Source organism: Leptonychotes weddellii, chromosome 5 (assembly GCF_054177405.1).
Source record: "Leptonychotes weddellii isolate Sample4059 chromosome 5, ASM5417740v2, whole genome shotgun sequence".
NCBI lineage: Eukaryota > Metazoa > Chordata > Mammalia > Carnivora > Phocidae > Leptonychotes > Leptonychotes weddellii.
Window position 1 is genome coordinate 107,115,542 of NC_138373.1, and position 22,976 is coordinate 107,138,517.

The 22,976-nt window shown below is 43.8% G+C and overlaps 1 protein-coding gene and 1 pseudogene across 2 annotated transcripts in view; one reads left to right on the forward strand and one right to left on the reverse strand.

Moving 5' to 3' along the window:
* Positions 1-1,350: 1,350 nt before the first annotated feature.
* On the forward strand, positions 1,351-13,600 carry LOC145721367 (cytohesin-2 pseudogene; annotated as a pseudogene).
* Positions 13,601-15,870: 2,270 nt separating this feature from the next.
* The window catches only part of NACA (nascent polypeptide associated complex subunit alpha), a 14,226-nt gene continuing 7,120 nt past the window's right edge, over positions 15,871-22,976 (reverse strand). Inside the window, exons 1-7 of one of the 2 annotated variants that reach the window (XM_081821888.1) lie at positions 20,275-22,946; positions 19,007-19,092; positions 18,740-18,817; positions 17,547-17,693; positions 16,988-17,116; positions 16,195-16,317; positions 15,871-15,999 (exon numbers count right to left, since the gene is read on the reverse strand). In XM_081821888.1, coding sequence (XP_081678014.1) covers positions 15,985-15,999; positions 16,195-16,317; positions 16,988-17,116; positions 17,547-17,693; positions 18,740-18,817; positions 19,007-19,092; positions 20,275-22,909 — 3,213 coding nt within the window. In that variant the 5' untranslated portion in view covers positions 22,910-22,946 and the 3' untranslated portion in view covers positions 15,871-15,984. Of the gene's footprint in view, positions 16,000-16,194; positions 16,318-16,987; positions 17,117-17,546; positions 17,694-18,739; positions 18,818-19,006; positions 19,093-20,274; positions 22,947-22,976 lie in introns of those variants that run through there. The other variant, XM_081821889.1, reaches the window with a different exon arrangement.

Genomic DNA, 22,976 nt, shown 5'->3' on the forward strand with positions numbered 1-22,976 from the left:
CTACCAAGTCTCTTGAGTCCTGACTCTCAAATTGTCCCAGCTTTATTTCCACCACATTCTCATGGTTAAAGCAAGTAACAAGGCCAGTCTGATTCAAGGCGGGGTGGGGGGGGGAGGGGGATAGATGCCACCTCTTGATGAGAAGAGCAGTAAGTGTATATAGGAATGGGAGGAACTATACTGGTCATCATCTTTGCAGACAATCTATCACACATGAGGAAAGAGAAGACTAAAAAGGGGGAAAAGAACTTGAAGTTGAGAAAAGAGGAGAAACATGAGCTGAAACACAGAAAAAGCAGTATAGGTATGCTTCTACAGTGCTTTTGTGGTTAATATACTTGAATTTCCCCAGAAAAACTAGCTGAATGTATAAATGAATGAATATATGTTTGTTTTCAGTAAAGGAAAGCAACATCATGCATTTTGTCTGCCCCCTTGTTCTTAAGCCCAGGATGTGAGGGAAAATTCATATGTTGTACAAAATATATAGATATCCATATAGATATAGTATTTATATATGAACTGTTGTATTCAGAATATAGGTTAAGAACAACTGCTTGAGAGGCACCTGGGTGGCTCAGTCGGTTAAGCGGATGTCTTTGGCCCAGGTCATGATCCCAGGGTCCTGAGATCGAGCCCCTCGTTGGGCTCCTTGCTCAGCGGGGAACCTGCTTCTCCCTCTGGCTGCCTCTCCACCTGCTTGTGCTCTCTCTGTCAAATAAAATCTCGAAAAAAATTTTTTTTGTAAGAACAGCGGCTTGAGTTCAAATCCTTGAACAATCACTTGGGCAGTTACCTAATTTCTCTAAGCTTTAGTTTCCTCATTTTTTTTTTAGAGTGGGCTCCACCCCCAAAGTGGGACTTGAACTCACAACCAAAAGTCACATGCTCTACCAACTGAGCCAGCCATGTGCCCCATTAGTTTCCTCACTTATTTTTTCTTTTTAATATAATCTCTACACCCAACGTGGGGATCCAACTCACAACCCTGAAATCAAGAGTCATAGCCTCTTCTGACTGAGCCAGCCAGGTGCCCCCTTAGTTTCCTCATTTTAAAATGGGCTTAAAAAACAATACCTACTTTATTGGGTTATTGTGGGGATTAAATAAGATAATATACTTAGCACATTGCCTGGAATCTAGTAAACACTGGATAAATATTAGTTATTCTTTTTTTTTTTAAAGATTATTTATTTATTTATTTATTCATGAGAGACAGAGAGAGAGAGAGAGGCAGAGGGAGAAGCAGGCTCCCAAGGAGCAGAGAGCCCAATGCGGGACTCGATCCCAGGACCCTGGGATCATGACCTGAGCCGAAGGCAGACGCTTAACCATCTGAGCCCCCAGGCGCCCAATATTAGTTATTCTTATTAAATCTATTAAGTCTGCCCTCATATGACAGAGAATCTTCCACTGGAATAGTGTCGGGGAGGGTTATGGCCCCAGTGCCAGTCTAAGGTGATTATTTTGGCCTTCTGGGTTAAGAACCTCATAACTTACTTATTTTGCTTTTCTCCCTGTCTTTGTAGACAAGCAAAGAGAATATCAAAACTGCAATATTTACAATAGGTGAACATTAGAGATCGCCTAACCTTCCAAATCCTCAAAGGAACTCAACAGAACCTAACTTCTATTTGAGGTATTATTATTCAATAATAATACCTAAAATTTGTAGACTATTCCAGAGTTTATATTGCCTTTTCATATCCATTATATAATTCTCACCATTCTGCCAGGTATTATCCCCCATTTACATGTTAAGAAACTGAGTCTCAAGGGGATTGAATTACATTCATACCCAATATCACATAGCTATTAAGTGGCAGAATTGGTATTTGAATCTGGTGTTACAATATCTATAATTTAGTTTAAAATATTTCAATACAGAAATTAAAATATTATGGGTGTGTTTGGTTAAAATTATACTCTAGGTGCAGCTAGCATTTTAATTGGGAATTCACACGCCGGAGGGATTGCTAGAAGCACTTCAGTCCTCTTAACTCTAATCAACATTAGATATTTTGCTTATTAAACCAATGAATGACAGAAATTAATTTATATTGGAGACATTAATGGATTGTTAATTGGAATAATGGACATTAGGGATGGGCTCTCATTGCTGAAAACAGTGGTGCTGTGGATTAGCTAAAATAATCAAAATGCTTTTGGGGCACCTGGATGGCTCAGTGGTTAAGCGTCTGCCTTCAGCTCAGGTCATTATCGCAGGGTCCTGGGATCGAGCCCCGCATCGGGCTCCCTGCTCAGTGGAGAGCCTGCTTCTCCCTCTCCCACTCCCCCTGCTTGTGTTCCCTCTCTCGCTGTGTCTCTCTCTGTCAAATAAATAAAATAACATAAAATAAAAATGCTTTTCATGCTTATATGAATTGGTAATAGTACACGAAAGGATAAAACACAAAAGCGTTTCAGTTAAAATCTATCAAGACTGGGGCGCCTGGGTGGCTCAGTCGTTAAGCATCTGCCTTTGGCTCAGGTCATGATCCCAGGGTCCTGGGATCGATCCCAGCGACCGGCTCCCTGCTCAGCGGGAAGCCTGCTTCTCCCTCTCCCACTCCCCCTGCTTGTGTTCCTGCCCTCGCTATCTCTCTCTCTGTCAAATAAATAAAATCTTAAAAAAAAAATCTATGAAGACCTATAGCCTATGTCTTTAGGGATGGAACCTGACACTCGATATCTAAAAGGTTCAGTGTCTTGCCATTGTGGTGGAAGGTTTGTGGTTGCCTAATGCCAACACTAAGGGTAATAAAATCCTAAATTTTGTTGTATTACTGCATTTATCTTGTTTGAAGCTTCATGCCAAACCATGGTGGAATCATAGAACACAGTGCTTAGGTTTTTAAAATTGTTTTGTTTTGGCTTGCTAGTAAATATTTAACGCTAAATGTCATCTTCGGATTTATAAAGTTATGTTCTTTTTGTTACATCACAGCGATTCCATCTTCTCCACTATAGCTTGCTATAGTTTTTTTGTTTTTTGTAGAGAGAACTAGCGACCAATCTCACTTAGAGATGCAAAACTCCCTACTGGCAGGGAGGCTGAGAGACTAAGGGAGAGATTTCAGCATGGAAGACTGGCACAGAAAAGGAGGCAGTGGCCCCTGGGGAGTTTGAGTGGCCCGCCTGAGCCTGCGGGCCAACGTGGATCCAGGCCAGACCTACAGGATTGTCCTGGACTCCCCGCGGGCCTTCCTAGCCGCAGTGGCGGGTAGTGCCTGGGAGACCTCAAGACCTGACTCTGGAGAAGCGGATGGAGCTGGAGAACACGCGGCCGAGGAAGCCGGAGGTGCCGATGGAGATCCAGCGCCCGCGGGAGGTGCTTAGTGAAGCCATGGGCGAGGTGGAAGGTCTGGAAGCCAAAGAAGGCAGTTAAAACCTTGCAACAGAATCGAAGGATAACAATGGGCAGGAAGAGCTTCAACATAGACCCCAGAAGGGGATCTAGTTCTTGGTGGAGAAGGAACTTCTCCAGAGCACGGCGGTTTCCTGTACCAGGGCAAGGGCCTGAACAAGACAGCCATGGGGGTTACCTCGGGGAGAGGGAAGGGCTAAACCTGCCAAGGCTCCATGCCTTTATGGATCTGTATGAGTTCACGAACCTCAACCTAGTGCAGGCCCTCATGCAATTTCTTTCTTTCTTTTTTTAAGATTTCATTTATTTGAAAGAGAAAGACATAGCGAGAGAGGGAACACAAGCAGGGGGAGTGGGAGAGGGAGAAGCAGGCTTCCCACAGAGCAGAGAGCCCGATGCGGGGCTCGATCCCAGGACTCTGGGATCGTGACCTGAGCTGAAGGCAGACACCCAATGACTGAGCCACCCAGGCGCCCCAGGCCCTCATGCAATTTCTATGGAGCTTTCTACCTCCCTTGAGCCCAGAAGATTGGCCAGATAGATGATGGAAAACTTTGCCCTGTGATACTGCCTGGGAACCCCAGGGTTTTCTAGTCTACAGACATATGTGAGGTGCTGTCCTTCGCCTGGTCATGCTGAACACCAGCCTTCACAATCCCAACGTCTGGGACAAGCCAGGCCTGGAGCAATTTGGGGCCATGAACCGAGGCATCAACGAGGGTGGGACCTGCCTGAGGAGCTGCTCAGGAATCTCTATGACAGCATCTGGAATGAGCCCTTCAATATTCCTGAGGTTGATGGGAATGGTCTGACCCATACCTTCTTCAACCTGGGCCAGGAGGACTGGCTCCTTAAGCTGGGAGGAGGCCAGGTGAAAGTGTGAAATGGGCACTGGTTTATGGCCACAGACAACTGCCTCTACCATTTGAGAACATGAGGGACAAGGAGCTGGGAGGAATCATCCCTGTGGAGAACCTGAACATCCAAGATCTTTTTTTTTCTTTTCTTTTTTTTTTTAAAGATTTCACCCATTTATCTGAGACAGAGAGAATGAGAGAGACAGAGAGCACATGAGAGGGGGGAGGGTCAGAGGGAGAAGCAGGCCCCTCGCCGAGCAGGGAGCCCGATGCGGGACTCGATCCAGGGACTCCAGGATCATGACCTGAGCCGAAGGCAGTCGCCCAACAAACTGAGCCACCCAGGCGCCCTGAACATCCAAGATCTTGATGAGCCTTGGAAACCAAACTGCTTTGAGCTTTGCATCTCCAGCAACATGGGGCAGCTCATCAAAGTCTGTAAAATGAAGGCAGACGGCAGGAGATGTACCTGGTTTTGGCCCCCATGCAGGCGGAAAAGAAAAGTGGATCCAGTCCATCCTGGAAGCTGTGAGCATAGGCCCCTTCTGTGAGATGCTGGTGGCAAGAAGAAGCTGATTCTGTCAAGAAGGAGGGAGCAGCCCTGCCCCCTTGCTCCATTACTTATTACGGAGCTGCCCCACCCTGGACCCCTGGGCCCTGCCCTTGCAGATTCTGGTTCCCCACTTGGAAAATTCACCACCTCTATCACCTTTCTCTTGTTTGTAATCAACACACTGTTGGTAATTTTTTTTTTTTATAACACTGTTGGTAATCTTATTATTTAACCACAAAAGAGAGAGAGAGAGTTCCTTCTTGGAGGGGCAGTTCTTCTAAATAACATGTTAGCAAAGAGAATTCATCAATGTACAGAAGAATGATACTCTACAACTAAATAAAGATTATTTTGGGAATGCAGGGGTGGCTTAATATTAAGAAAATAAATCACTATCATTTAGTGTGATCATATTAGGACTACAATATTGTTAATAAGTGTTAAAAAAAACTTTTGATAAGGGGTGCCTAGGTGGCTCAGTCAGTTAAGTGTCTGCCTTCGGCTCAGGTCATGATCCCAGGGTCCTGGGATTGAGCCCCGCATCGGGATCCCTGCTCAGCAGGAAGCCTGCTTCTCCCTCTCCTTCTGCGGCTCCCCCTGCTTGTACTCTCTCTCTCTGTGTCAAATAAATAAATAAAATCTTTAAAAAATAGATTTTAGGGCGCCTGGGTGGCTCAGTTGGTTAAGCGACTGCCTTCGGCTCAGGTCATGATCCTGGAGTCCCGGGATCGAGTCCCGCATCGGGCTCCCTGCTCATTGGAGAGCCTGCTTCTGCCTCTCTCTCTGCCTGCCTCTCTGCCTACTTGTGCTTTCTCTCTGTGTGTCAAATAAATAAATAAAATCTTAAAAATAAATAAATAAATAAAAAAATAAAAAAAATAAAAAATAGATTTTAACATCCGTCTTTCAATAATTGATAGAATAAGGGGACTAAAATTAGTACAGATACAAAAGACTTGAACATTACCAGTCGACTTAACATTTATGTAACACTCCACCTAACCACACCAGAATACACACTCTTTTCAGATACACACAGAACGTTTACCAAGATAGACCATATTCTGAGCCATAATACAAGTCTCAATAAATTTTTTTTTTAATTTTTATTTATTTGACAGAGAGAGAGACAGTGAGAGAGGGAACACAAGCAGGGGGAGTGGGAGAGGGAGAAGCAGGCTTCCTGCGGAGCAGGGAGCCTGATGCGGGGCTTGATCCCAGGACTCCGGGATCATGATCTGAGCTGAAGGCAGACGCTTAACGACTGAGTCACCCAGGCGCCCCAGTCTCAATAAATTTGTGGATTCTAGTCATACGAGCTATGTTCTAGGGCCACAATGGAATTAAATTAGAAACCAATAGCAGAAAGATATCTAGAAAATACCCCAGTATTTAAACTAAATAAAACAATTCTAAATACCCACAAGTCAAAGAAGGGAAATTTAAAAGTATTTGAACTAAATGAAAATATCAAAATTTGTGGAATTCAGTAAGGCAGTACTTTTGGGGAAATTTATTCTAAACCTACTAACTACTCAGCATTTAAAAGAAACAGGCTATTGATTTATACAGCAACATGAATGAATCTCAATTACTAACAGTGAAAGGAGCCACTTAAAAAAGTGTATCTTGCATAATTACAGTTCCAATTTTTAAAAATTCTGGAAAATGCAAACTTATCTCTAGAGACAAAATAGATCAGTGATTACCTGGTGCCAAAGTTTGGGGTGGGGAAAGAGGAGGGATTACAAAGGTGCATTAAGGAAGCTTTTTGGAGTGATTGATAGGTTTATTTTTATTTTGGTGATGGTGTATGGGTGTATAAATATGTCAAAACTTATCAAATTGTATACTTTAAATATGAGCCTTTTATTGTATATCAGTTATACCTCAATAAATTATTTAAAAATTAAATTGAAAAAAGAGCCCAGAAATCTGTATAGAGATCTTGAATCTTTGAATTCTAAGCTGTACATGTGAGGATAAGTTTCCACTTAGTTTTAGCTTTCTGTAAAATTTGCCTGGCATTGCTTACTAAGCCTCTACTGTTGATGTGATGCCAAATATAAACATATATATATATATATTTAAATATTTGAGCCCTGAGGCACCTGGGTGGCTCAGTGGGTTAAGCGTCTGCCTTCAGCTCAGGTCATGATCCCAGGGTCCTGGGATTGAGCCCCCGCGTTGAGCTCCCTGATCAGCGGGGAGTCTGCTTCTCCCTCTCCTGCTCCCCCTGCTCCCCCTGCTTGTGCTCTCTCTCTCTGAAATAAATAAAATAAATAAATAAAAATATTTAGAAAAGAAGAAATAAAATAAATAAAATAAAATAAATAAAAAATAAATAAAAAATAAAATAAAATAAAAATATTTGAGCCCTATTATGGGACATGTATTAGGAATGCAAAAACCAATGAACTCCATTTCCACAAGGAGTTCTCATCAGAGTATGGACCCCAATCTTCAGGAGCCAGGCATGTATATATGTGTGTGTAGCTACCAGGCAAGAAAATATGAAGACTAAAGCACTCTAGAAAGACCAAATGTAAAAGCAGTAAAATCTAAATACTATATTTAAACATCTTCATACTAATTAAACATTTCTGTGGGCTGACCATTTTATCACTCCTAGTATAGATGGATAAGGGCAAAAAGTATGGCAGGGACAAGGTATGAGAATATATTAGGAAAGAACATAGGCAAAGGATTGCAAAATAAAACAGCTTGTTTTAATTAAATAGTTTCATGTGTTTGGGAAGACGGGAACATAAAGTATTAAGTGAGAGGCCAGTACTTGTTCCTTTATAATATATACTGAAATTTTCAACAATTTGTGTAAGTATTTGCTTAGTTCTGTCACCAGACTGGATGATAGCAGTGGAGGAGGGGTCTTAGAAGTTCACAATTGAATTGTTTTACCTATAGAAATAGCATTCTGAATACTAATTTCATCAGAAGATGTCTTACACATATGAGCCATTCCTTCCCTAGGCCTGAAAACAGACGCTATTCTTGGATGATTAATTAAAGAACCCTGATATCTACATGACCAGGACTATACGATGGACAATGCTCAGAAATTGTGTGTCATATCACAATTGTTCTCAGCTCTTGAATTAGTTCCACTAAAATATTTAAAAACAAATGGTCTGCATCTATACATAGTATCATCAAGAAGCTATAAAGCATTAACCTTTTTTTTTTTTTTTTAATTCTAGGTAGTTAATGTACAGTGCAATAGTGGTTTCTGGAGTAGAATTCAATGTTTCATTACTAACAACACCTAGTGCTCATCACAAGTGCCCTCAATACTCATCACCCATCTAGCCCATCCCCCACCCACCTCCCTCCATCAACGCTCAGTTTGTTCTCCATTGTTAAGAGCCTCTTATGGGGGCACCTGCGTGGCTCAGTTGGTTAAGCGTCTGCCTTCAGCTCAGGTCATGATCCCAGGGTCCTGTGATGGAGTCCCATGTCGGGCTCCCTGCTCAGAGGGAAGCCTGCTTCTCCCTCTGCCTGCCACTCCCCCTGCTTGTGCTCTCTCTCTCAAATAAATAAATAAATAAAAATCTTTAAAAAAAAAGAGCCTCTTACGGCTTATTTCCCTCTCTGCTTTTTTTTTTTCCCCTTCCCATATGTTGATCTGTTTTCTTACTTAAATTCCACATGTAAGTGAGATCATACGGTATTTGTCTTTCTCTGACTTATTTCACTTAGCATAATACACTCTAGCTCCATCCATGTCATTGCAAATGGCAATATTTCATTCCCCCTTTTTAAAGATTTTATTTATTTATTTGAGAGAGAGAGAGAGAGAGAGAAAGCATGAGAGGGGAGAGGGTCAGAAGGAGAAACAGACTCCCCACTGAGCCAGGAGCCTGATGTGGGACTCGATCCTGGGACTCCGGGATCATGACCTGAGCTGAAGGCAGTCGCTTAACCAACTGAGCCACCCAGGCACCCAAGATTTCGTTCCTTTTGATGGCTGAATAATATTACATGATATAATATTCATATATATGAATGTGGTATATATATATATCACATATTCTTTATCCATTCATCAATTGATGGACATCTGGGCTCTTTCCATAGTTTGGCTGTGGTTAATGCTGCTATAAATATTAGGTGCATGTATCCCTTTGAATCTGTATTTATCTTTTGGGTAAATACCTTGTATGCAATAGATGGACCGTAGGGTAGTTCTATTTTTAACGTTCTGAGGAGCCTCCATATTGTTCTCCAGAATGGCTGCACCAGTTTGCATTCACAAAAGCATTAACCTTTTAAGTTAAAGATTGAGTTTAGGGGCACCTGGGTGGCTCAGTCTTTAAGCGTCTGCCTTCGGCTCAGGTCATGATCCCAGGGTCCTGGGATAGAGCCCCGCATCGGGCTCCCTGCTCAGCGTTCCCGCTTCTCCCTCTTCCACTCCCCCTGTTTGTGTTCCCTCTCTCACTGTTTTTCTGTCAAATAAATAAAATCTTAAAAAAAAAGATTGAGTCTAAAATCCTTCCTTAATGTTATGCTATAACCAGATACATCAACTTAATTTATTACCATATCAATAATTATAGTATTATTCATTATATTTCAACTAAAGTTCTCAAACCACACTTATCCATGAAACCCTAAAATGAAATCAACAAAAATGCTGAAATACTTTACCCCTTGAGAGAAAAAAATGAATGGAAATCTATTCACCTCTTTCACTACCCCAACAGTAATAAAACAATAATTGGAGGCTGTTCCAATGCTGAATAAATACTCCTTAAATGAATAGGTTTAGAGATGTGTAGAGAAATACATGGAGACCAAGCTAAGGAATTTAGAATGTCATTATTTGCCTTTCCCATTAGACTAATTTCCGGGAGGGCAGATCCGTGTCTTATTCTCTGTTGGATTCTTACTGTGTAGCTAAGGGTAGGAATTGAGGAATTTATTGAATGAATACTGATTCCCATTTGTTTTCAAACTTTATTCCAATGAGAGGGATATGTAAGGCTGAGTAGGCAAGGGTCCAGACCTAGTTTCTTCAATCAGCTAGAATTTTAAAGATTTTTATTTATTTGTCAGAGAGAGAGAGAGAGAGAGCAAGCAGGGGGAGTGGCAGGCAGAGGCAGAGTGAGAAGCAGGCTCCCCACTGAGCAGGGATCCCAACATGGGACCCAATCCCAGGACCCTGGGATCATGACCTGAGCCGAAGGTAGACCTTAACTGACTGAGACACTCAGCTGTCCCCAATCAGTTAGAATTTCATGATTAAAGTTTTAAAGTTCTGCTTTATTCAGCAGAGCTTTAAGTGGGAGAGGATTTTACATTTTAAGATTTTATTTATTTATTTAGAGAGAGAATGTGAGTGGGGGGGCGGGGCAGAGGGAGAGGGAGAGAATCCCAAGCAGACTCCATGCTCAGCGTGGAGCCCAACTTGGGATTCCATCCCAGGACACTGAGATCATGACCCTACCTGACATCAAGAGTCAGGAGCTTAACTAACTGGGCCACCCAGGCACCCCGGGAGAACTCACTTTATGGAGGCAAATGGCAAGCGTAGAGGGATTCTTAGTGGAGGGTAGAAGAACAGTTAGGAAACTATGGCAATAGCCTGCTCAGGTGGTTTGTTTTCTTTCCTCCCTCCCTCCCAACCTCTCTCCCACCCTCCCTTCCCTTCCTTCCTTCTCTTCCCTCCCTTCCTTCCTTTCTCAAGATTTATTTATTTGAGAGAGTGTGAATGGGGGTAGGGACAGAGAGAGGGAGAGAATCTCAAGCAGACTCCTTGCCAAGTGGGGATCTTAATGCAGGGCTCGATCCCATGACCCTGAGATCATGACCTGAGCCAATATCAAGCCTCGGTCACTTAACTGACTGAGCCACCCAGGTGCCCCTCAGGTGATTTTCAATTAAGGCAATTGCATTAGGAATGAAGAGGTGGGATAGAGAATATTTAGAAAGTAAAAATTGTAGGGAATGGCTATGAAGAAGCGAGACTGTGACAGGTTAGGTTGACACTGAGGTTTCTTTTCTTTCCTTAAAATAATTAAAAAAAATACACTTACAACATAGGGGCGCCTGGCTGGCTCAGTCAGTAGAGTGCATGACTTTTTTTTTTTTTTTAAGATTTTATTTATTTATTTGACAGAGAGAGACACAGTGACAGAGGGAACACAAGCAGGGGGAGTGGGAGAGGGAGAAGCAGGCTTCCTGCGGAGCAGGGAGCCCGATACGGGGCTCAATCCCAGGACCCTGCGATCATGACCTGAGCCGAAGCCACCCAGGCGCCCCGGTAGAGTGTGTGACTCTTGAGCTTAGGGTTGTGAGTTCAAGCTCCATGTTGTGTGTACAGATTACTCAAAAATAAAAAAATCTAAGAAAACCCAACCCAACAAAGCATTTAACAAATTGTTACCATCCTAACCATTTTTAAGTGTATAATACAGTGAGATTAAGTATATTCACATTGTTGTGCAACCTCATCAATTATCTTCAGAACTTTTCATCTTCCCCAACATTTGAAATTCTGTACCCATTAAACAATAACTCTTCCTCTCCCTCCTCCAACCCTTCGCAAACACCATTCTATTTTCTGTCTCTATGAATTTGACTAATCTAGGTACCTTATATAACTGGAATCATACAATATTTGTCCTTTTGTGATTGGCTTACTTTATATAGCTTAATGTCCTTAAGGTTCATCCATGTTGTAGCATGTGCCAGAATTTCCTTCCATTTAAGGCTGAATACTATTCCATTGTATGGGTATACTGCATTTATTCATTTATCTGTGAAGGTCACTTAGGTTGCTTCCACCTTTTGGCAATTATGAATGCTGCATGGATATACAGATGTCTCTGAGGCCCTGATTCGATTGGAGTCTATACCCAAAGGTGGAATTACTAGATCACATGGTAATTCTATTTTTAATTTTTTGAGAATTAGCATACTGTTTTCCATAGCAAGGACACCATTTTACTTTCCCATTAACAGTGCACAGTGGTTCCCATTTTTTTCATTTTTGCCAACACTCCCCCGCCTTTTTTTAAAAAGATTTTATTTATTCATTTGCAAGGGAAAGGGAGAGAGAGCACAAGCAGGGGGAGTGGCAGGCAGAGGGAGAGAGAAAAGCAGGCTTCCTGCTGAGCAGGGAGCCTGACGTGGGACTCGATCCCAGGACCCCGGGATCATGCCCTGAGCCAAAGGTAGACGCTCAACCAACTAAGCCACCTAGGGGTCCCTAACGCTTTCCTTTCAATTGTAGCTATTCTAATACGTTTGAGGTGCTATCTCACTGTAGTTTTGACTTGCATTTCCCTAATGGTTAATGATGATGTGTGCTTTCATGTGCTTTTTGCCCATTTGTAGAACTTCTTGGAAAATATCTGTTCAAGTCTTTTGCCCACTTTTTGTGTGTGTGTTGTTGTTGTTGTTGACCTATAGTTCTTTATCTATTCTGGATACTATCCCCTCATCAAGATAAGTCATTTACAAATATTTTCTCACAATCTGTAGGTTGTCCTTTTTTTGGTAAGATTTTATTTGTGAGAGAGACAGAGAGAGGGAGAAAGGGAGAGGGCATTTGCTGAGCAAGGAGCCCGAAGTGGGGCTTGATCCCAGGACTCCAGGATCATGACCTGAGGCAAAGGCAGAAACTTAACTGACTGAGCCACCCAGGTACCCCTGTAGGTTGCCTTTTTATTGTTGATTTATGTCCTTTGTTGCAGAGAAATTTTAAATTTGGGGGAAATACAATTTATTTTTTTTTTTAAAGCAATCTCTACACCCAACATGGGGCCTGAACTTACCACCCTGAGATCAAGAGTCATATGCTCTACTGAGCCAGCCAGGCACTCCTACCTACTTTGTTGCCTATGCTTCTGGTATTGCATAAATCATTGCCAAATCAAAGGCATGAAGCTTTCCTCCTGTTTTCTTCTTAGAGTTTTATGGTTTTAGGTCTTATATTTAGGTCTTTGATCCATTTGTAGTTAATTTCTCTTTCTTTGGAAAATTATTTTCCATGTGGATATCCAGTTTCCCCAGCACCATTTGTTGCAAAGACCAGGTTTCTTTTTTATACAACCAAATGGACAGCTGTGTCATTCATGAGCTGTTAACAGGGAAAACATATAGGAAAATTTTGACAGGGTAGACAGATAATGGAAGTAATTTTGGGGATCTTGAAACTGAAGATGAAACAAATTTAAGAGAAACCAAGGGGATGTTAAAGAGACTAATTTCAAGAAAAGACAAATGTAGCCATGCATGAAGAATGCCCATTAGAATTATCAACTAGGTGAACTTAAGAGCCATTTGGTGGAAAGGTACAGATAAAAGCCACACTCCCATGGACTGGTAAGGGAATGAATAGAGCTACATCTATCATCATAGATAAACCATGGAAACAAAGTTGAAGTGAAAAGAAATTTGCAGGATGATATGTAATGTACAATTTTGTTTAAAGTTTTAAAACTTGTAGATCACTAACTTCTTTGGGTACATAAATATGTATTGACAGAACATCAACTTACATACAGAAATTATAAAACACTAGTTCATGATAGTGGTACCTCTGAGGGAGGGAAATAGGTTTGAGGAAGGATATACAGTGGTCTCCATACCTACCTGTAAGGTTTAATTTCTAAAAAACAAAACAGTTGGATGACAGGTACACACAGTCCTTTACAGTCCTTCATCTGCATGTCTGAAGTATTTCCCAAATAAAAAGAAAATCTGCTAATGGAGAAACATGGTGAGAGTATACCTAACTAAATTGGCTTACTGTTTTTTTTTTTTCCCCTTTAGAAATCAGAATGGTCATTCAGTAAATAACCAGTGCCAGTTTCACAGATTCTTAACAAAATGCTTCCAACAATCCTATACATGTTTTGGGAGTATCAGGTTGTTTTTTTTTTTTAACAGAGGAGGTCAGAGGTTACTTAAAATATCATTGTTAGTCTGTTCAGGGGCGCCTGGGTGGCTCAGTAGGTTAAGCGTCCCTGCTCTGCGGGGAATCTGCTTCTCCCTCTGTCTCCCCTCCCCCCCCCAGCCCCGTGCTCTCTCTCTCTCTGCTCTCAAAATCTTTAATAAAAAAAAAAAAAGATTGGGGCGCCTGGGTGGCTCAGTCGTTAAGCATCTGCCTTCAGCTCAGGTCATGATCCCAGGGTCCTGGGATCGAGCCCCGCATCGGGCTCCCTGCCCCGCGGGAAGCCTGCTTCTCCCTCTCCCACTCCCCCTGCTTGTGTTCCCTCTCTCGCTGTGTCTCTGTCAAATAAATAAATAAAAGCTTAAACAAAAAAAAAGGGTTTATTGAGTATTTGAATAGACCTAATCATTTTAAGAACCAGGAAAGTAATTCTTCAAGAAATTTGCTCAAATTATACATTCCCTAATTTGAGAACCAAAAATTTGGGCATTCTGTGACAAAGTTAGTTGTACATTTCTTTTTTTTTTTTTTTTAAAGATTTTGTCAGAGCGAGAGCAAGAGAGCATGCACAAGCAGGGGGAGCAGCAGGCAGAGAAGCAGGTCCTCTGCTGAGCAGGGAGCCGGATGTGGGACTCGATCCCAGTACCCCAGGATCATGACCTGAGCTGAAGGTAGATACCTAACCGAGCCACCCAGGTATCCCAGCCTCAAGACTTTTGTTCAGCAAATGAACGGTTCTATCCTGGTAAAATGGAAGCAGGTCATCATCCTCAGCCAGATGTCAATTTGTGGTTCTCCAGGATAGTCTACCACTTCTTACCAATACAGCCTACCAGAATGAAAAGACCCTACTCAGAGAGTGGCTGTTTTTGGGGGAAGTCATTTAACCTCTTTGGTCCTCAACTTTCACTCACATCTGTTAAAATAGTATCTACTCTCATAGCGATCAAGAAAACTGAATTCAAGGGGCACCTGGCTAGCTCAGTCAGAGAAGCATAGGACTCTTGACCTTGAGGTTGGGAGTTCAAGCCCCATGTTGGGTAAAGAGATTACGTACATAAATAAATCTTAAAAAAATTGAATTCAGGGGCGCCTGGGTGACTCAGTCATTAAGCACCTGCCTTCAGCTCAGATCATGATCCCAGGGTCCTGGGATCAAGCCCCGCATTGGGCTCCCTGCTCAGCAGGAAGCCTGCTTCTCCCTCTCCCCCGGCTTGTGCTCCCTCTCTCACTGTGTCTCTGTCAAATAAATAAATGAAATCTTTAAAAAAAAACATTGAATTCAGGAATAGAAAGGTCTAAACTTTAGTCCCTAAAGCCTCCTACCATGTGTCTGATTTATTCCCATCCTAACATTTCTTCTAGGTGTATTATCACTTACTTGTTTTAGGATTCTTGCCGCTACATTTACTTTTAGCCTTCCCATTTCCAAATTTTAGTCCTCTGCTTTCCCCCTCCAAACCATTTTCTAACAACCCCCAAACTCAGAAGCTTTACTCTTCTCCTAGGACTTCTATGGAGTTGTGTGTTTTTTCATACACTGGTTAATCATTATTTATCAGTTTGCCTGGTTTTCACTTACTGTCCTAACATAATTATGGCTACCCTAATCATAATTTATTTTGTACATCAAAATGTCTGTATAGTGTATGTCTTGAGAGCAGAGTGTTTGCACTGTATACAGTCAAAAACTCCCTTCATGAGGTACCTTTGCATTTTATTACAAAGTGCAGTCTTTTCATCCACATCCATTATGCACCCTCTCCAACCCTGCACCAAGCTCCTACATATCAAGATGTAAACAATGTGAACTGCTTCTCAGAGGCCAGGTAAGGTCCAATATATATATTCAAAAATTGTAGGCCAGAAAAGAGGGCTGATTATTAAATATAGAAGACACGATTTACTAACAGTTAACATCTGGGAAAGAAAATGGAAAGGAGAAACTTTACATGTTAAGTTCTATTCTCTGAAGACAATAAAGTCCTAACAGATAGCCTACTATAGTATCTTTAAGAGATGAAAAGACTGAGATTTTAAGTGAGGAATCTGTGGCATTAAACCTTTTCAACTGAAGCTGAGGCCTTACAAGTAATTACGTGTTTTCATTTCTAGAGCCTTCATGTTTTTTTTTTTTTTGGGGGGGGGGGTTGGTGGGAAGAGACCAAGCACCCACTGAGTTCATCCAACAAGAAGCCATAACTTTATTAATGATAGAAACAGTACAAATTTCAAACCAAGCTGCAGTTATTCTTTTGAAACACCAAAAAAAGTCCTCGTTTTCAGATGGTTACATTGTTAATTCCTGTAAGAAAAGAGATCATTAGAAGCAGTTATAGGCAAATTGAGAATTCAGGCCACTAAAATATGAGGTAACTCAGAATAGGCTTTGGAATGAAGCTTCCTAACTGGCTGATACTAAGTACAGAAAATAAAGTCATCCATAACTGGTCAGGGCAGAAGAGGTAAAGGAATAAAGGTTTGGGGTCTGGACACTTACCATAATAGCATTTACAATATCATTACTGTTGTTCTTCAGGGCTCGGACTGCCTTTGCTCTTGACACATTTGCTTGTGACATGACCAATTCTATGTCCTTAACCTCTACACCGGTTTCATCAACCTAAGAGAAGGAAAAAAAGCACAATAACCTAAAGGCCAAGAACAACTCCAGTAGTTCTTTGGAGTCACGGGTCTCTTTAATCTAGTTTTTTTTTTTTTTTTTTTTTTTATAAAGATTTTATTTATTTGACAGAGAGAGACAGCGAGAGAGGGAACACAAGCAGGGGGAGTGGGAGAGGGAGAAGCAGGCTTCCCGCCGAGCAGGGAGCCCAATGCAGGGTTCGATCCCAGGACCCTGGCATCATGACCCGAGCCAAAAGCAGACGCTTAACGACTGAGCCACCCAGGCGCCCCTGAATCTAGTTCTTAATATAACTCAGAAACTATTTAAGTCAATTGATTTCGAGAACCTAAAGCAATATAGCATGCACCCGTCACTACAAAACAATACTGGGTGCCTGGGTGGCTCAGTTCATTAAGCGTCTGCCTTCAGCTCAGGTCATGATCCCGGGGTCCTGGGATTGATCCCCGAGTCGTGCAACCCTACTCCTCGGGGAGCCTGCTTCTCCCTCTGCCTCTTTCTCTGTCTCTCATGGATAAATAATTTTATATTATAAATAATACATATTATATATATAGTATTATAAATAAATAAAAATCTTAAAAGAAAACCCCACACAAAATACGACTATCTGGAGAGGATTAAAAGTATAAAAGATTTCCCTATATACCTCTTCTTCTTCACTCTCCTCTTGTACAGTTGGAGTCTGTGTGTTTTCTTGAATGTTTGAGACAGCTTCACCTTGAACTTTGAATTTCTCAGCAGCTGCTAGTTGTGCTTGCTGAGATAAATCCTCAATCTATAGGGCAAAAAATATAGATTTGTATGAACAGATCGGTCTATAGTAAATGAAATAAATCGTTTGTATCTTTTCCAAACTCTCACTCTAAAGCCACTTCAGGTTAACTTACTGTATAGCTTTAATTGCTTGCCCTCACTAAGAGTACATATCACTGTACAAAGAGAACTAGTTTAGGTCTAAAGCAGTGGTTCTCTACTGGGAGGTGATTTTGTCATCCAGGGATATCTATCAAATGCCTGGAGATTTTTTTGGTTATCGCAGCTGGGTAGGATGCTGCTAAACATCTTTAACACTCAGCAAAGCCCCTCCACAACAAGGAATTATCTGATCCCAAATTCCACACCAAAGAATTATCCAACTCCATCAATATATAGTGTTGAGGTTGAGAAACCCTGGTCTAGATTGCGTCCAAGAAAATTTTCTTTACCTTGGCTTCCCCAAAAACTATGTAGGTATCTGAAGCTGGGCTCTTGTAGACATCTGGTTTTGTGATGACAAAGAGGATATTCTTAGATTTCCGGATAGTGACTCTTGTAACCCCTGTAACCTGTCGAAGACCCAGTTTGGACATAGCCTAAGAAATAGAAAAGAACATCAGGTTTTCAACTTCTCTAGAAGCAGCTTCAGAGGGGAACCTGGGTGGCTCAGCTGGTTGAATGTTCAACTCTTGATTTCGGCTCAGGTCATATCTCAGGGTTGTGAGACTGAGACTGAGCCCCGCATCAGACTCTGCACTTAGCAGGGAGTCCGCTTCTCCCTCTACCCCTCCCCCTGCAGGCATTCTCTCTCTCACTCAAATACATAAAATCTTAAAAAAGAAGCTTTAGGAAGTAAAGAACTATATCCAAAGCAAAGCCTTAACTGAGGGTTGCTGGGGGCGGGTAGGGGAATGGGGTAACTGAGTGATGGACATTAAGGAGGGCATATGATGTAATGAGCACTGGGTATTATAGAAGACTGATGAATTGGGGCACCTGGGTGGCTTGGTTGGGTGTCTGCCTTCAGCTCAGATTGTGATCCCAGGATGGGATCGAGCCCCGCATCAGGTTCCCTGCTCAGCAGGGAGTCTGCTTCTCCCTCTCCCTCTGACCCTCCTCCCTGCTTGTGCTCTCTCTCTCTCTCTCAAATAGATAAAATCCTAAAAAAAGACTGATGAATCACTGACTTCTACCTCTGAAACCAGTAATACATTATGTTAATTAATTGAATTTAAATAAAAAGGTAACAAAACAAAAAGAGAGCCTTTTCCTAGTCTAACTTTATTATTATTTTTTAAGATTTTATTTATTTATTTGACAGAGACACAGCAAGAGAGGGAACACAAGCAGGGGGAATGGGAGAGGGAGAAGCAGGCTTCCTGCTGAGCAGGGAGCCTGATGCGGGGCTTGATCCCAGGACCCTGGGATCATGACCTGAGCCGAAGGCAGACGCTTAATGACTGAGCCACCCAGGTGCCCCCTAGGCTAACTTTAGATAATACAGAATTGGTTTCCAGGACTCCTGGTTTTTTTTGCTACAGTAATTTCTATCACTTTAAATATGATCCTACCACTACAGTTCCCCCTCTCTAAAGCTGCTTTATCAGAACCTTTAATCCTTGTTTGTAACTTAAAACCTTACCTTCCGTGCCTTCTTTTCACTCCGGCTCTGTTTTGCTTTACTGACTGGTTCTTCATCGATTTCAGCGGCTGCTGCCAGCTAAGAAGATAAAACAGCTATGAGTAAACTGGAATATAAGGCCTAGATATCACAATCCCCATAAGGTTTTCCCTTTATGAAGGTTCACATTTCCAAATACTGAAGTCAGCTTCTCTGATCAACCCTTGTTCTTCAATGCTTCCTCGACTCAAGTACTCTGACCAGCAAGTAAGAGAACAGAACACCCACCTGGGCCTGTTGTGTGGTTGCCTGTGTGGAATCCTGTTCCTCAAGCTCTGGTACTGATTCATCACTGTCAGATTCTGTTCCAGACCCTGAGATGACAAATAACTTTAAAATTTTACAGTAGATTATAGGGAGGAGGCACCTCACCATAGCCTGCCTGGACTAGAGGTCACTGGCTTATGTTAGACCTCACAAAGTTAAATACAAACCAACTGACTTGTATGAAGCCAGCTTGACAGCCTCCTTAGCCATAAACTAGTGTGTACACATCCATTAAAGACCCAGCCCCAGAAATAAAGAGGTAATTACTAGTTACAGCCAAGCAGTTTATAAACAGTAACTGCTTCCTTTCTCTTAAGGTCTTCACTTGGCACAGGCCAACACCAATGACCTACGTAACTCCAAATTCTACCTGATAGCCCAACCATCCCTAAAAGGTTATGGCAGACAAGGGATCTCCAGATACATTTAAGTGAAATAGCTGTAAGATCACATTGTGGAGGAAGACCAGGGAGGACACTCCCCTCATGCTTTATACTGAGTTGGGGAAGGCCAGAAGCAGTTGTGTACACACATTTAGCCTTGTTTTCAAACCACTTACCCTAGCAATTTGGTTTCATCAACATAGCCTGAAGATTCTCAGTGACTGCCAATCTATCGTTCTAACAGTCATCTCTGTTAGAGCCTGTCCTGTGACCTCTCCCATTTCTTCTAAATATAATTCACGTATTTTAAGTTTACCTCAACCAAAAGGCCAAGCATCAATAAAGACTACTGAGAGAAAAAAGCATACACCTGTACCATTCTCAGGCTAGGAAAAAAAAGTCTTGAAAAGGGAGTCACTTGGGCACTGGTCATTACTAAATCTAAGATGTGAAAAGAAATTCAAATAGTTCCATATTTCCCAACATTTTAGCAAATCCCAGGCCCAGGGACAAGGTTAGTTATGTGGTAGAGATTAGAGCAAATTAAAAGGTCTAATAGGTCTTGGTTTTCAATGTCAGATCACTCAGGTAAAAAAGATGGTAGATCCAGGGTTAGCTTGAACCATATTATACAAGATGATACAGAACAGACTATCTGAGGTGATGAAAACCAAGATTGTTTCACATTCCTAGAGCTTTTGCATTTAAAATTATCATTCTATGTTCTATGTCCAAACACAAGCAGATATACTGGAGAAAGCGGCGCATCCTAGGGTTAGTATTGGTGGGTAGCCCCAGGAGGGGTGTGGGCGACACACCATGCACACAGCAAACCAAGGCAAATACCCTTGTTGTTCTTCAGAACAGGCTGCTTGGCACAGGGGGTTGGGGCAGGGATCCCAGCAGGTTTGGGGGTGGGCATGTTGACGAGGACCGACTGGAAAGGCACTCCCCCCGAGATTGGTTCCGGGGGAATCAGAGGCGGCAGCTCATCCTCATCAGCAGGGGCTGAGGGCTTACAGGGTGATTCCAGCAGAAATTGCTGTTTAGGAGGCAGAGGGGGAACTGGGGAGGGAGCGAGAGGCAGAGAGACTGATGGGGTGGGTGCTGGAGGGATAGATGCTGATCCAGCTTTAGGAAGGACCTTCTCAGAGGAAACTGTTGCTAGCGGAGTAGATGTCACACACTCAAGAGGAAGAGTTAAAGGGCTCTTTGGAGAATGAAAAGAATCTTTGCTTTTTAATGGAGAAACAGAGAGGGTTTTGGGAGTCTTTGAAGAGACTTTCTGAGCAGAGACTGTCAGCGGGGCCGGACCCATTGTAGAAAGGGGTCCTTTAGTACCGTTCTTAGCTGAAGGATCTGGGCACAGAGGAGGTGAAGTAGCAGAACTCTTCTTGGCCAGTGGACCTTTCTCAGAGGGAGCTGTGACAACTGGTGCACTTTCTGGAGCTGGGGCAACAAGTCCTGCTTTGAGAGCTGTGGAGCCTTTCTTTACTGGTAGGCCTTTAGAAGCCTGAGGGGCAATGGACCCCAAGGGACATGTGACTGAAACTGGAGAAGTAGGGGTCTCTTTGGGGGAGGGAGGAATCTCAGATGAAGGAGTGGGGGCACCTCTGGATGGGGTAGCTGGGGCTCTCTTGGGAGATGGAGTTGCTAAGGTTCCTTTGGAGGCTGGGGTTCCTCCTGGGGTTCTTTTGGAGGATGGAGTTGCTGAGGTCCCTTTGGGGGCTGGGGTTGACAGAGACTCTTTGGGAGAGGAAGGAGTCACAGCTGGGGGAGTGGAGGCCCCCTTGGGAGATGGGGTTGCTGGGGCCCCTTTGGGGGCTGGAGTTGCCGGAGACTCTTTGTGGGAGGAAGGAGTCACAGCTGAGGGAGTAAGGGACCCTTTGGCAGATGGGGCAGCTGGGGCTTTTTTTGAGGAAGGAGTCACTGCTGGGGGAGTGAGGGCCCCTTTGGGAGGTTGGGTAGCTGGGGACTCTTTGGGGGAAGGAGGAGCCACAGCGGGAGGAGTGGAAGTCTCTTTAGGGGTTACTGGGCCCCCTTTGGGGGAGGGGGGAGCTACAGCTGGGGCAGTGGAGGCCCCTTTGGGAGGTGGAGTAGCTGGGGTTCTTTTGGGGGAGGGAGGAGCTGCAGTGGGGGTCCCTTTAGGAGACTGGGTAGCTGGGGACTCTTTGGGTGAGGAAGGAGCCACAGCTGGGGGAGTGGAAATCTCTTTAGGGGATGGGATTGCTTGGCCCCCTTTGGGAGATGGAGTTGCTGGAGCTCTTTTGGGGGTTGGAGTTGCTTGGGATTTTTTGGGGGAGGGAGGAGCCACAGCTGGGGCAGTGGAAGCCTCTTTGGGTGGTGGGGTAGCTGGGGCTCTTTTGGGGGCTGGAGTTGCTTGGGACTCTTTGGGAGAGGAAGGAACCATAGCTTGGCGGGTGGAGGCTCCTTTGGGAGGTTGGGTAGCTGGGGACTCTTTGGGGTAGGAAGGAGTCATAGCTGGGGGAGTGGAGGTCTCTTTAGGGGATGGGGTTGCTGAGCCCCCTTTGGGAGATTGAGTAGCTGAGGCTCTTTTGGGAGACTGGGTAGCTGGGGACTCTTTGCGGGAGGAAGGAGTCATAGCTGGAGGAGTAGAGGTCTCTTTAGGGGATGGGGTTGCTGGGCTCCCTTTGGGGGAGGGAGGAGCCACAGCTGGGGCAGTGGGGGACCCTTTGGGAGATGGAGTAGCTGGGGCCTCTTTGGGGGAGGAAGGAGTCATAGCTGGAGGAGTGGAAGTCTCTTTAGGGGATGGGGTTGCTGGGCCCCCTTTGGGAGACTGGGTAGCTGGGGCCTCTTTGGGGGAGGAAGGAGTCATAGCTGGGGGAGTGGAGGTCTCTTTAGGGGATGGGGTTGCTGGGCCCCCTTTGGGAGAGGGAGTAGCTGGGGCTCTTTTGGGGGCTGGAGCTGCTTGAGACTCTTTGGGAGAGGGAGGAGGCACAGCTTGGGGGGTGGAGGCTCCTTTGGGAGGTTGGGGAGCTGGGGACTCTTTGGGGGAGGAAGGAGTCATAGCTGGGAGAGTGGAGGTCTCTTTAGGGGATGGGGATGCTGGGCCCCCTTTGGGGGAGGGAAGAGCCACAGCTGGGGCAGTGGGGGACCCTTTGGGAGATGGAGTAGCTAGGGCTCTTTTGGGAGATTGGGTAGCTGAGGACTCTTTGGGGGAGGAAAGAGTCATAGCCGGGAGAGTGGAGATCTCTTTAGGGGATAGGGTTGCTGGGCCCCCTTTGGGAGATTGGGTAGCTGGGGCCTCTTTGGGGGAGGAAGGAGTCATAGCTGGGGGAGTGGAGGTCTCTTTAGGGGGTGGGGTTACTGGGCCCCCTTTGGGAGAGGGAGTAGCTGAGGCTCTTTTGGGGGCTGGAGCTGCTTGAGACTCTTTGGGAGAGGGAGGAGGCACAGCTTGGAGGGTGGAGGCTCCTTTGGGAGGTTGGGTAGCTGGGGCCTCTTTGGGGGAGGAAGGAGTCATAGCCGGGAGAGTGGAGATCTCTTTAGGGGATAGGGTTGCTGGGCCCCCTTTGGGAGATTGGGTAGCT